Below are 14,955 nucleotides of genomic sequence, written 5' to 3' on the forward strand. Positions count from 1 at the left end.
TGCCCTTCGCTCAGACAGGACGGGGTTAAAGGAGCAGCTGATTCGGGGGCTCTGGCACAGGCCGGCCCCTGACGCTGCACCGGCCCGAGGCGCGCCACGCGTTCTCCCGGGGGAGCTGTCCCTGGATCCCGGGGCCCCGGCAGTGGCGGGCTGCAGGAGCTCCCGGGAGGGGCGGTGTGGAGAGTGACCTGTGCTCGCACACAGGTCTCTTGGTGGCGGCAGCAGCAACCCTAGTGTCCCACGCCCGTCTCTGCTGTCCGCGCCGACAGCCGCGGCTCGCGCCCGTTTCTGGAGCTCCTTTACGCGGTGCGCTTAATCCCCTCTCCTCTCGCACCAGGAGACAAAGAGGCGAAAAAAAAAAAAAAAAAAAAAAAAAGTCGCTTGTCTCTTCGGCAGCTCCGCGCCAGTTTCTGGAGCTCCTTTAAGCGGCGCGCTTAAACCCCTTCCTCGCGCACCAGGAAGCAAAGAGGGAAGAAAAGGTCTCTTGCCTCTTCGGCAGCTCCAGACTTCTCCCGGACTCCCTCCCGGCTAGCCGTGGCGCACTAGCCCTTTCCGGCTGTTTTCACTCTGCCAACTCCAGACCTTTCCCTGGGATCCGACTGAAGCCCGAGGCTCAGCTCCCAGCCCCCTCCCGCCCCGGCGGGTGAGCAGACAAGCCTCTCGGGCTGGTGAGTGCCGGTCGGCGCCGATCCTCTGTGCGGGAATCTCTCCGCTTTGCCCTCCGCACCCCGCTGCTGCGCTCTCCTCCGAGGCTCCGGAGCTTCCCCCTCCGCCACCCACAGACTCCGCCCGTGAAGGGGCTTCTAGTGTGTGGGAACCTTTCCTCCTTCACGGCTCCCTCCCACTGGTGCAGGTCCCGTCCCTATTCTTTGTCTCTGTTTATTCTTTTTTCTTTTGCCTACCCAGGTACGTGGGGGGTTTCTTGCCTTTTGTGAGGTCTGAGGTCTTCTGCCAGCGTTCGGTGGGTGTTCTATAGGAGAAGTTCCACGTGTAGCTGTATTTCTGGTGTATCTGTGAGGAGGAAGGTGATCTCCGCGTCTTACTCTTCCGCCATCTTGCCTGCTCTGCCGCTATTATTTCTTAATTTCCTGTTTTTTGATTGTTCAGTGCTAATGTACAAAAATACCACTAATTTTTGTATATTGATATTTATTCTACAACCTTGCTGAACTTACTTAGTTCTGATAGTTTTTTGGTAGATTCTTTAGGATTTTCTATATACAAATTTTGCAAATAGAGATAGTTTTATGTCTTCCTTTCCTATCTGGCTGCCTTTTATTTCTTTCTTTTGCCCCATTGACCTGGCTAGAACCTCCAGTAGTGTTGCATAGATGTGGCAGGAGCAGACATCCTTTTCTTGTTCCTACTTCTAGAGGGAAAGCATTCAATCATTCACCATTAAGTATGATGTCAGCTTTAAATTTTTTGTAGGTGTCCTGTATCAGGTTGAGGAAGTTCCCTTCTATTCCTACTTTGTTGAGTGTTCTTAGCATGAAGGAGTTTGGGATTTTGCCAAACACTTTTTCTGTATCTGTGAGATGATTATGTCAGTTTTGTCCCTTATATAGTTGATATGGTATATTACATTAATTGATTATCTGATACTATACCAGCATTTGCATTCCTGTGATAAATCCCACCTGGTCATAGTGTATAATTCTTTTTTATATGTTGCTGGATTCAGTTAGCTAATACTTTGTTGAGGATTCTTATGTCTGTATTCATAAGATGTGTTTGTAGTTTTCTCTTTTTTTGTCATATCTTCGCTGGTTTTGGTATCTAGGTAATACTGGTCTCATAGAATGAGTTGGGAAGTGTTCCCACCTTTCCTATTTATTGGAAGAGTTTGTGAAGAATTGGTATTCATTCTTTTAATGTTTGGTAGAATTCACCAGTGATACAGTCTGGGCCTGGGCTTTTCTTTGTGGGTAGTTTTTTGGTTACTGATTTAATTTCTTTACTTATTATAGAACTATTCAGATTTTCTATGTCTTCTTGAGTCAGTTTTAGTGGTTTGTATCTTTCTACGATTTTAGCCATTTCATCTTAAGTTGTTCAATTTATTGGCACAGAATCATTCATGGTATTCCTTTATAATCCTTTTTTAATTTCTGTAAGATCAGTGGTTATTACGGGGGCGGCGGGTGACTTTTGTACTTAGTTTTTAAGGCTGTAGGTTTGGGCAGGTAGCAAATTGGGACGAGGAAGAGCAATTCGGGAAGCGAAAGGGGCAAGGGCAGTGATAGAGAAGCAAGCAAAAACATGACATGTTTGGGCATCTCTACCTAGTTTTCCATGCCTAGAGTCTCTGGGCATAAAGGGTACTAACAAGAAGTGAAGCCAGAAAAATAGGCAGATATAGGGTGAAGGCAGCTCTCGGGCTGTTCTAGTCATTTGTGCTTTATCCTGTAAGCAATGAAGGGTTATTTGTTTTGAGCAGGTGGGTGACATGATGAAATATACTTATTGGAAAGATAATTAGCAATGGAGTGGACATGGATTAGAGGAGTGGGGGAGTATTGGAGGTAGGGAACCCTGTCTTTTTCTTGCAGGCTTCACCAAAGATTGCAGAAAGTAACCAGCTTCCTCTCTCATTCTGATATTTTTCTCCCAAGTCCCTTAAAGCTCAGTAGACCCATACATAGTCTGATTTCTATACTAAAATTTCAGATCATTTAACCAGCTAATTAGCTACTGTATATATAAAAGTTGCTCATTTCTTAACCATTTTCCATGTCAGTTTAACTACTTGCAACACTTCTATTCCTTAAAACACTTCTACTTCCTTAAAGAAAGAGAACCTTCCTTTCCACCAGCATCCTGCTTAAATTGTGAAACCAGTCTTGATACAATCACTGTGGACAAGGAAACTGGAGTACTGGTATTGGATAGGCCTAGGACACATGTCCATCCCTACTGCCAAGTGAAGCAGTGTAGTGTGATGGGCAGTCCTGCCCAGAATCCAGAGAGAGGGACAGTTGAGATGAGATATGAGAGCCTGATCTAAGAATGTAGTTCACTTTAACATTTATTGGATGTTTTCCATTTTCACACTCTCATAAACTTAAAGAAGTTCATAATAGAGTAAAATAGTTACACTCCTTTCCCATGTCTTTTGTCTCTATTTAGGTAGAAGAATAGTGTTTTTATACTCAAATAGAAGATAATGTTACTATTATTTACATAATTTTACTTATAATTTGGGGAACTAGTTCATACTTTTTCTCGTATTTGGATGGTGAAAATAAGTTTCCAAAACATTTAAAATATATATAATTTCACATTTTAAAATATTTGAGAATGTTCAAGTAGAAAAGAGGTTAACTAGTTTAGTCTCATTATTTTATAGATGTTTTCATGGTTTTTAATGTCTATATTTTTTCATTTTCTGTATTTCTTCTCTTTTATATTTAATTAAGTGAGGGAGTCTAACCTAGACCTGATATTTTTGTGAAATGAATTTTAAAATTCTGTTTCTCAATTTTGGAAGGAGAATTCTAAGCATTAAGTTGCTTTTTCATGGATTTTTTTTTCCCTGTAGGTTAATTGCTTTCAAGTAATTAAAAAGTGTTTATACACTCGACTTTAAAAATTAAAGATTGCCTTCTAAGTTTTTAGGTATATTTTCTTTTTTTTAGAGTTCCCATCTTCCTAGCAAGAAGAAAATAAAAAGACAGCTCTTTATAAGCCAAATGGTTCTTTTTGTCCCATCCAACTTCTTGAACCTCAGGTGTGAACCACCTACAAAAGATCCCATGTTCTTTCTCTGGTTCTTCCTTGCATCTGTTTTTTCAGAATCCTTTCTATGTTTCCATCTTCTCCCTGAAGGCAAAGAGCTTAGAAGTATCTCAGAATGAATTTTATGTTAATCCATTTACAACATTCTGTCAGTGTAGCATTCTGCTTTGTACCCTCATTTAACAAAAATCTTTTCATTTTTGTATGCATATAAAAGTTTCCTTCTAGCTTGTTTTAAAGTCATTTGAAGATCTTGTTCTCACTAACACAGGGATATGATGATATTTGCATTTTTAATTCCTTTTACCAGAGTGGGAGACCATGACTGAGAATGAGGAGGTGACATCAAAGTCAAGCCTATCTCAAAGAGCAGATTTTCAGAAAGGAACATCAAAAAGACTTCAAGGAAGTGTTCCCCAGGTTCTTGACTTTGAGGAAGAGTATGAATGGCAAGTTTTAGCAAGTCAGTGGAGAAATGAAACAAGGGAAAGAGATACACTGAAGAAAGGTTCCCTGTGTGAACGAGACAAGAAGAAAAGGACTCCACCAGAAAAACGAGGCCAAAAGTGGAATGAATTTGGAGAAAGCTTGACTTCAGATTCAGCTTTTTCTGAAAGTTTAATAGGCACTGAAGGAAAGAAGCTTTATAAATGTGATATATGTTGTAAACATTTCAATAAAATCTCTCATCTTATAAACCATCGGAGGATCCACACTGGGGAGAAACCTCATAAATGTAAGGAGTGTGGAAAAGGCTTTATTCAGCGCTCAAGCCTTCTAATGCATTTACGGAACCATTCTGGGGAGAAACCTTATAAATGTAATGAATGTGGGAAAGCCTTCTCTCAAAGTGCTTATCTTCTAAACCATCAGAGAATCCACACTGGGGAGAAACCGTATAAATGTAAGGAGTGTGGAAAGGGCTTCTATAGGCACTCAGGCCTTATTATACATCTGAGGCGCCATTCTGGGGAGAGGCCTTATAAATGTAATGAGTGTGGCAAAGTTTTCTCTCAAAATGCTTACCTCATTGATCACCAGAGGCTCCACAAAGGAGAAGAACCTTATAAATGTAACAAGTGTCAGAAAGCTTTCATTCTGAAGAAGAGCCTCATTCTGCACCAGAGAATCCACTCTGGGGAAAAACCCTATAAATGTGACGAATGTGGAAAAACCTTTGCCCAGACCACTTACCTTGTTGACCATCAGCGGCTCCACAGCACAGAGAACCCATATAAATGTAAAGAATGTGGAAAAGTTTTCATTCGAAGCAAAAGCCTCCTCTTACACCAGAGAGTTCACACAGAAAAGAAGACCTTTGGTTGTAAAAAATGTGGGAAGATTTTCACTTCTAAGTCAAGCCTCATTGACCATAAGAGGATGCATAGCAGAGAGAAGCCTTATAAATGTACTGAATGTGGGAAAGCCTTTACTCAGAGTGCTTACCTTTTTGACCATCAGAGACTCCACAATGGGGAGAAGCCCTACGAATGTAATGAATGTGGGAAAGTTTTCATTCTGAAAAAGAGCCTCATTTTACATCAAAGGTTCCACACAGGAGAGAATCTCTATGAATGTAAAGACTGTGGCAAGGTCTTTGGTTCTAACAGAAACCTCATTGACCACGAGAGACTCCACAATGGGGAAAAGCCCTATGAATGTCGAGAGTGTGGAAAAACCTTCATTATGAGCAAGAGTTTCATGGTCCATCAGAAGCTCCATACACAGGAGAAAGCCTACAAATGTGAGGATTGTGGGAAGGCTTTCAGTTACAATTCAAGCCTGCTCGTACATCGGAGAATCCACACCGGGGAAAAGCCCTTTGAATGCAGTGAGTGTGGTAGAGCTTTCAGCTCTAACAGAAACCTCATTGAACATAAGAGAATCCACAGTGGTGAGAAACCCTATGAGTGTAATGAGTGTGGCAAATGCTTCATTCTGAAGAAAAGCCTCATTGGCCATCAGAGGATTCACACAAGGGAAAAGTCTTATAAATGTAATGACTGTGGGAAAGTCTTCAGTTACCGCTCAAACCTTATAGCCCATCAGAGAATCCACACTGGTGAGAAGCCCTATGCATGTAATGAGTGTGGGAAGGGCTTTACTTACAACAGAAATCTTATTGAACATCAGAGAATTCACAGTGGGGAAAAAACCTATGAATGTCATATATGTAGAAAAGTCCTTACCTCTAGTAGAAATCTTATGGTACATCAAAGAATCCATACTGGAGAGAAACCTTATAAATGTAATGAGTGTGGAAAAGACTTCAGTCAGAATAAAAACCTTGTTGTACATCAGAGAATGCACACTGGAGAAAAACCATATGAGTGTGAAAAGTGTAGAAAATCTTTTACTTCTAAGAGGAATTTAGTTGGCCACCAGAGAATCCACACAGGGGAGAAACCATATGGGTGTAATGATTGTAGTAAAGTTTTTAGGCAAAGAAAAAACCTTACTGTACATCAGAAAATTCATACAGATGAAAAAAACTGTGAATGTGATGAGTCTGAAAAAGAATTCTCTCAGACTTCAAACCTTCATCTTCAACAAAAAATCCATTCTGTGGAGGAATTCTCTTGGCTCCAAAATGCCAATGAGTCCAAGACAGAGATTCAGAAAATCTAGTATCATGTGTCCAATGGAATAGAATCCCTGCCTACTTAAGTAACTGTTGGATAAATGGCAGCATATGGTTTTTATAAGGAAAAAAATCATGATCACCCCTTTTATAGACAAGTATGTTGCATGAGGAAGAAAGTTAATCTAGACTTTCAAGACTACAAAAACATAAGCCAAACTCTAGTTAAATCCTCTGTCCCAAACCATTTGTTATGAACCTAGAAAAGGACCTTGGAGCGATCAAAGATTCTGAAGAAATTGGGTTATGTTTTATAAGATGTAATGGTGTCATTGTAAATGATAGCAAAAATATCTTGGTGTTAAAAAGTGTACATTTTTGAAAAGGTATATATACGTTGTACATTTTAAAGATAGTATTACTGCTAGAGAAAGTCTCTACAGACAGTATGATTAAGACATCAAACATGGAGTTGCGTGGGCAAGAGTCTGCTGTTTGAGGACAACTTAAGTACACTGGATTTGGAATCAGAAAACCTAGGTTTGGGTCCTGGCTCTTTCTCTTACTAGCTCTGTGATGTTATTAAGTCAGCCTGTAAGTCTCAGTTTCTCTGTCAGTCAAATATTGGTATAATGCCTACTTCATAGCGTCATGAGCATTCAGTAAAAGGATCATGTAAAAGTACTTTATGAAACAATTTAGTTGTCAATAAAGTTGGATAAAAGAGGTAATGGTCAATATCTAGAACATGGCATAATGTAATGTTTGTTCATTAAGTTAATATTAGGACTTCATGCACCTCAAAAGATTCATTTTTATAGTAAGAGGAAGTATGGTGGATAGCTAACTTTGGAATTTTGTACTTTAAAAAGACCTTTTTAAAACAGCTTTTTAAATGTCTAAGGGAGATAATAGATTATATATTAGTTTGTTTTTGTGGAAAAAATGTTGGCTTATTAAATAGTATGTCCAGCTATTAGTATGATGCCAAGAAAAACAATTTATTTTTCAACCTTTGGATTTTAAAACTAGGGGACGTAGAGTGTCAAAATGGAAGGACAGTCCTATGTTGCTTTTCCTTGTCGACAGGAAAAAATCCTTAACCCCAACCCTTGAGCTGATTATCCCTGCTACTGTCATTCTGAATTCTAATCAGTATTTCATCATTACTGACATACAAATAGCTTGTTACTTAAGAAACAACATTCTGTCCCAGCACTCAGCTTACTACATAAGTTTTTTTACACAGAGCCAAGCCCTTCAAAGCTCTGATTAAACCAATTCAGAATCCACCTCTGAGTGGTCAGGCCCATTTACTCCCAGTGAACCAATCATTCATTCAGTCTGTACCCTTTTGTACATTTGTAAATTTATTTCTTCCTATATTCTTTATTTGATAATTTTATGTTGTAATTCTTAGAACTCCAGTTCTGTCACGAGTATAAATACCTTAATATTAGGATTGTGTTTTCTAATACTAGCTGCATTGAAGTGGTGTGTTGATTATAATAAGTGTTATTAATTCAACCCCAAAGTTCCTTGAGGGCTGGTTCCTCATTAGACTGAAAGGACCAAGAGTGAAAACTGGAAGGGATCCAGGTTAAAAGTCTGAAGACCCTATGAGTCAGATTCTGCCACTCTTCCTTGGACAAATGCCTTCATTTCTTGGAGCCTTGATTTCCTTATCTGTTAAACAGAAGGAAGACTATCTACCTCACCAAGTTGTTTTGAGGTAATGAATATGAAAATGCTTTATGTCCATACAGAAGAATCACCCCGGATTATGTAATAATTACACAGGGAAAGATGTACTTTAACAATGAAGAGAGTTGGCATTTACCTCCTAATCAGTTTAATAAAATGTAACATTGCTAAGACTGAGACAACTCACATAATGTGCCTCTCCGCATGTAATGCAATAAAGCCAAAAGTATAACCGGAATTTATCAAGCTTCTTAGACCTGATTGCCAGTTTACAGGAAATACAGGAGGCAGAGGAACAAGATAAAAGACACCATAAGAAACAAGTTTAAAACGTGGGATATTGTGTAAGAAAACTGGGAGAATCCCCTGGCAGTCCAGTGGTTAGGACTCCGTGCTTTCACTGCTGAGGGCGCAGGTTTGATCTCTGGTCGGGGAACTAAGATCCCACAAGCCAAGCAGCACGGCCAAAAAAGAAAAAGAAAACTGGATTCTTCAAAAAGATACGATGAAAAAGGGAGGGGTGATAATTGTTGATGCTGGGTGAATATTGAGAGTTCATTGTACTGCTTTTGTATATGTATGAAATTTTCCATAATGAAAGGTATAAAAAATGGAGGAGAGGGTTGTTTTTAAAAGATACTAAAGAGCCATAAGATACTGAGCCAGGAGTAGACTCACAGATGCCCAATGGATTTTTGACAGGTGCAAAAGCAATTCAGTAGAGGAGAGATAGCCTTTCAACAAATGCTGCTGCAGCAATTGGATAGCCATAGGCAAAAAAATCACAGCAGGAACTAAGACTAAGCAAAGAATTCTTAGACATATCAAAAGTATGCTCCATAAAAGGAAAAAAATGATAAATTGAACCTCGTCAAAACTGAAATAATTTTCTCCCTAAAAGACTCTTTAAAGAGGATGAAAAAGCATTACAGACTGGGAGAAAATATTTGCAAATCATATATGCAACACAAGATTTGTATCTAGACTAAAGAATTCTCAAAACTCAGCAGTAATAAAGAGATCCAATTAGAAAACGGGCAAAAGACATGAACAGATATTTATGGCAAATGAAAAGACGTTCAACATCATTAGCCATTAGGGAAATGCAAGTTAAAAATCTGCACAGCTATCAGAATAGCTTCTTTAAAAAAGTTTTAACACCAAATGCTGGCAAGGATGCAAAGGAACTGAATCTTTTACATTGCCAGGAATGAGAAATGTTACAGCCACTCTGGGGAATGATTTGGCAGTTTCCTATAAAACCAAACATGCACTTGCCATATATACCCAGTATTTGCACTCCTGAGCATTTATCCCAGAGAAATGAAAACTCGTGTTCACAAAAAAAACCTGTACTTGACTGTTAAAAGCAGTTTTATTTGTAATAGTCAAGATCTGTAACCCAAATATCCTTCAACAGGCGGTTAAAACAAACTGCAGTATATCTGTACCATGTAATACTACTCTGCAATAAAATGGAATGACCTATTGATACCTGCAGTGACTCAAGTGTATTCCAAGAGAATTATGCTGAGTGAAAAAAATCCAATCTGAAATGTGTGGCCACATTTATATAATATTCTAAAATGACAAAAGTATACAGATGAAAGTATACAGATGAGTGGTTGCCAGAGGTTGGGGATAGTGGGAGGGAGCAGGGAAAGAGGGAGGGGTAGCACTTAGGCCTTGGTGGTGTTGGAACAGTTGTGTATCTTTATTGTGATGGTGGTTACACAAATCTACACGTGATAAAATGACAAAGTGTACACACACATTGTACCAATATCAATTTCCTGATTTTTTAATATTAAACTATGTAAGATGTACCCATTGGGGGAAACTAGTTGAAGGGTATTATCTTTGCAACTTTCTGTGAATCTGTAAATTCAAAATAAAAAGCAAAACTAAAGAGCCGTACCACATGCAGTGTGTGAAACTGATTTGGAAAAACAAAATTATGAAATATACATTTTAGGACAGTTGGAAATTTGAAAATGACTGGTTATTAGATGGTTTCACGGAATTATTGTTCATTTTCCTACCTGTAATGATGGTATTGTTAGTTGGGAGATTATTCTTATTACTGAAGGATGCATATTGAAGTATTTGGAATGAAGTGTTTTGATGATTACAACTTAAAAAAATGTCTTCGGTATATAGAGAGGTAAGGCAAACATAGCAAAGTGTTAATTGTTGAGTACAGAAGGAGGATACAGGCACTCGTTGTACCATGCTCTGTACTGTTTGATATTTCCAGAACATTTAGGGCAGAATTATCAGGGCCTTCCACAGATGGATGCTTTGTAGCTTCAGGCTGTCGGGTGTGTGTGCGCCTCGGTTAAGTGGCCTTACCCGGCCTAGGGATGCCCCGCGCTCAGAGGCTCAGTGCCCCAATCCACCTGCACTCTTCCTCTAAGCGCTTTTGCCTCCATCGCTGGTCGGTAGCGATATTGGACACCCAACGAGAAGACAGCACCTCCGAGATTCCTAGAGAGGCTGGCCTGGCGACTTGGGGAGCCGGAAGCCCATCCCCAGGCACTTCCTGTCCGGTCATTGTTCTCGCGCCGGTAGGCGCAGGGGTCGCGGCCGTTCGCCTTCTGCTCCAGAGCCCGCGAGCTCCGGCCGGCCTTCTTCTCCGCGCACGGTGAGCGGGGTTGGCGTGGCCCGGGCGCGAACCTCGGTGGTGAGGGAGGGGCCATCCCAGGGGCCGCTCGCCCCGTCCTCCCTTCGGGGATCCCAGCCCTGTCTGTCCGGAGGCGGCTCCGCGCCCCGCCACCTCGGAAACTCCGCTCTCGCCTACTTACCGGGGGCCTAGCCCGCGGGAGGTTGGACACGGACCGCCCCAGGGGCCAGGGTCGACCCCGCAACAGGGCTGCGTGGGGCCTGGAGAAGGAGGAGATGCGTTGCCACGTTTGGAACTAGGGAAAGGACATTGAAAGGAAGCCCTTGTTAGGAGACTGCTGTCTAGGGCTGGAGACCGATTAGAGTTTGATCAGCAGTCTGATGACAATACTCAAAGTAGGCAATCTTGCGTATAGATAGGTGAAACGGGTGTTTAGGCCCTTCCTCCCTGGTAGAATTCAGTTAGTCATGGAAAGAATAATTCTCCAGAATTAAGATGTGTTGCAGAACTGAAAATATTGCATTATTCAAGAGATGCAGTGTATACAATAAGTTGCCAGTAAATTAATGTAGGATAAATAAAGTATGTGATCACTTCAGTAGCAGCAGAAAGGGACTTAATGAAATGTAGCACTTTTTTCCCTAATAAGACATCTAAAGGGGAATAGGAAAATTTCAGTTTCTTCATAATCAACTAAAATGGTAAGGTTATTTTACTCACAAATTAAAAAAAGGAAATCTGTTGGCTTGGCTATGATACAGGGGTACTGTTAAGTTGGTGGTGGTATGATTTGGTGCAGTCCTTTTAGAAAGCAATTTGGGGAACTTCCCTGGTGGTCCAGTGGTTAAGATTCCTCGCTCCCAATGCAGGGGGCCTGGGTTGATCCCTGGTCAAGGAACTAGATCCTGCATGCTGCAACTAAAAGATCCTAAATGTTGCAAGGAAGACCCGGCGCAGCCAAATAAATAAATATTTTAAAAAATAAAATAGAAAAAAAAAAGCAATTTGGCAATACATGTCACTCATAAAATCCTTCAATCAGTAATCCCACTATTGTAAAGGAATAACTCAGCAGCAGAAAAAAATTATTTGCATGAAAAGAATCTTAACAATTATTAAGAAAATAAACTGGAAACAAAAGTCCTTTTACTAAAGCAGTGGCTAATAATTAGGGGCTGGGGACTTCCCTGGTGGTGCAGTGGTTAGGGGGCCCGGGTTCGATCCCTGGCCAGGGAACTAGATTCCACATGCATGCCGCAACTAAGAGTTTTCATGACACAACTGAGGAATCAGTGAGCCGCAACTAAGACCTGGCACAACCAAATAAATACTTCAAAATAAATAAACAGGGGCTGGCTAAGTAAATTATAATGTAGCTGTAACTTAGAGTATCATGGTAGAAGGAGGTGGTGCTATATGTACTTATATTGAAACATCTACCTAAGACTATTGAGAAACATAGAAATTGAGTTCAAAAAGCAAACAGTTCAGGTTGCAGTCTTTTGTTCATGCTGTTGTCCTTGGTGATTAAAAAAAACCAACCAAGCAAACGAAAAACTTTGTAATGTCCTTTCTTAAAAAGAAACCATGGTGATAATTGTGAAAATATGTATCCCCATAGTTAAAAAGTTTAAGTCATAATTGTCAGTATGGTTGGAGGTTTTTTCCTTAAAAGAAATATCTTAAATTCTTTAATAAACAGCGATTATCTCTTTGGAGATGAACCAGGGGTAATTTTTCTTAGTCATTTTCTGTATTTTTTAAGTTTTTGCAATTAAAATATATTAACTTTATAATCGGGGAAAATCAATAAATATTATATAAAGGTGTTTGTAATGTGATTATTATGGGGATAAATTGCTTGTATACAGTACAACTCCTTCCATCCTCTTGAGGAGTAGAGCAGACCCTGTAGCTGTAGTGGCTGCTGCCTAGACACTGGTGAAATTGGCTTGTGGGCTTGGTGGCATCCAGGCAAACCTCTGCTCTACTGCTAACTGTTTTCTGATTTCTCAGTAGACATTACTCATCCTGGCCCCGGGAAGAAACTCAAGAAGAAGCTTTTGAGACTTAAAGATTAGATGGGGCTTGACTTCTGCTGGGCAGCCCCCAGCTATAGGAGTTCCCCTGCTGAGCAGAGAGGATGACTACAGAATTGAGAGAGGCCATGACCCTGGCCCCTTGGGGACCAGTGACAGTGAAAAAGGAGGAGGAAGAGGACGAAACCTTCGTGGGTCAGGCATCCAGCCAACAAGTGCACTCTGAAAACATCAAAGTCTGGGCTCCTGGGGAGTGTCCTCAGACAGGCCTCGATGTATCAGAACAGGAGGAAAAGGTAAACAATGGTCTGGGAGGAAGGAGGAAGGAGACAGCTAAAGATCTCAAGTGATTTCAGAGGGGACCCTATCCCTCTACTCCCACATCTGTAGTCTTGTTGCCTGGCGAGGGCTCTGGCCTCTAGTCTTTTGCAATATAATTGAAACATTATATTATTCTATTGATGTGACACTCGGTACTTTCTATAAACCATTGCTTCTCAAACTGTGCTACAGGTTGCAATTACCTGGGGAGCTTCTTATAAAATCGTGATACCCATGCCATACGTCATGTCAATTAAACCAGTATCTCTGGGGGATGGGACCCAGACCTCTGTATTTAAAAAAAAAAAAACTCTTCAGGTGATTCCAGGCAGGATTTGATAACTGTAACCTGTACTTCTCAAACTTTAATATGCGTAGGGATCACCAGGATGTGGGGGAGGGGATCTTGTTAAAATGCAGATTCTGATTCAGGAAGTCTGGGGTGTGGTCTGAGATTCTGCAGGTCTCACAAGCTCCCAGGTGATGGTGATTCTGCTGATCTGCAGACCATGATTTGAGTTTGTGAGGCTGTATGTTTTCAAACACACACCTTTCCATCACTAGCCAAATGAGGCCTGAGGTTGCCCAAAGCCTCTCTGTAATAATATGATTAGAACCTTGCTTCTTTGATCTTTAGACCTTGGGAAAGTCTACTCTGGAAAATCTCCCCATATGCTCTCTTGTCTTGTGCTCTCACTGCAAGTTAGGTTTGGGTGCTGAAGTGGACAACGAGATGAAATCAAAGTGATCAGGAGGAAGGTAGCAGGCTTGCTTCTCTGCCCACCCCACCTTGGGAATTAGGGAAGACTCTGGCTTCCTTTTCCTTTTTTTATCTTTAAATGTTTGGTGTTTTTCTTTCTTTTTAAAATTTTTTTATTTTACGGTCTCCAAGAACAGGTGCTTATGTTCTCAACCTCAAAGCTATAATTGTACCATCTCCCAGTGACAGTCTCCTCATAAACCCACCTGTGCCTGCTTGTTTCTAGGGTCAGAACATGTTCTGGGACATGGCTGTAGTCCTGAAACCAACACAGGAGGCGTCTGCTGCATCAACCCCAGGCAGCTCCTCATTACCAGAGACTCTGGCCAAGAGCGAGCTACTGGAGACTCATGGGAACATGACCTGTCTAGGTGAGGTTCAGTCCCAATTCAGAATCTGACCATTGAGGTTTCTCAAAATCTTTTCAGAGACTGGTGGTCTCGTCTCCTAACCTCAGCAACAGAGAGTGTTGAGGTGTTGAAAGTGTCAGCAAGAGCTGGACAGAGGAATACTGAAAGATGCCTATGCATTTGTCACAGGAAATGGCTTATTTTGCACACAGTCTCAAGACACCAGACAAACACAGGTGAACTGCAAATTTACCTTTTTAATCACATTTATTGTTCAGCAAGTTTCATATTTATTCACCCGTGTAGACACATGTCCTCTTCATATGCTTCGTGTTTATTGTAGCTTGGTGAGCCTGCAAGAGAAGCTGGCTAAGGTAGGAAGGGTCACCTTTTGTGGTGATATTTTGAGGAAATGCCTGGAGGTGTTCTGTTTTCATAGATCTTTGTGCAGATTCTAGAGGATTTTGAGCACTTGAGTCAACCATGATGAGATTTAAAACTAGGTCTTCATGGTGGCTGCTGATGGCTGGCTTATCACCTGGTTCTCTAAGCTGGGACTCAGGATGTGTCTGGCTAGCAGTGGTGGAAGCTTGCCTGTGAAGGAGTGACATGTAATTGTGGGTCAACAGTGTGGTAGCCATGAGTCCTGTGTTGTGGAAGCAATCCCTGGATGACTGCCAAGGCCCCTCTGGTACTCATATGCTATGAGTATAGGGCTGTGCCTGAATATCCTGATCCTATTCTCCTCCCTAGCCAATTACTCAGGCATTTGCAAACCAAGTCAATTTCTTAAACCAGTGTTGTAGGGAAGGCTAGGATTGCCACCTTTCATTTTCTTG

The 14,955-nt window shown here is 41.1% G+C and overlaps 2 protein-coding genes across 5 annotated transcripts in view; both read left to right on the forward strand.

The window, feature by feature from the left end:
• ZNF197 (zinc finger protein 197) overlaps positions 1-12,733 on the forward strand; it is a 31,092-nt gene extending 18,359 nt beyond the window's left edge. For 3 of the 4 annotated variants that reach the window (XM_024132247.2, XM_024132248.2, XM_055079952.1), the window contains exon 6: positions 4,049-9,932. In XM_024132247.2, the coding sequence (XP_023988015.1) occupies positions 4,049-6,366 (2,318 nt within the window). In that variant the 3' untranslated portion in view covers positions 6,367-9,932. Of the gene's footprint in view, positions 1-4,048; positions 9,933-12,662 lie in introns of those variants that run through there. The other variant, XM_028479280.2, reaches the window with a different exon arrangement.
• A 56-nt stretch (positions 12,734-12,789) lies between these two features.
• Positions 12,790-14,955, forward strand: part of ZNF35 (zinc finger protein 35) — a 44,976-nt gene continuing 42,810 nt past the window's right edge. The window contains exons 1-2 of the mRNA XM_055080005.1: positions 12,790-12,981; positions 13,993-14,137. Of these exons, the coding sequence (XP_054935980.1) occupies positions 12,790-12,981; positions 13,993-14,137 (337 nt within the window). The remainder of the gene's footprint in view (positions 12,982-13,992; positions 14,138-14,955) is intronic.

This window comes from Physeter macrocephalus, chromosome 18 (genome assembly GCF_002837175.3).
Source record: "Physeter macrocephalus isolate SW-GA chromosome 18, ASM283717v5, whole genome shotgun sequence".
NCBI lineage: Eukaryota > Metazoa > Chordata > Mammalia > Artiodactyla > Physeteridae > Physeter > Physeter macrocephalus.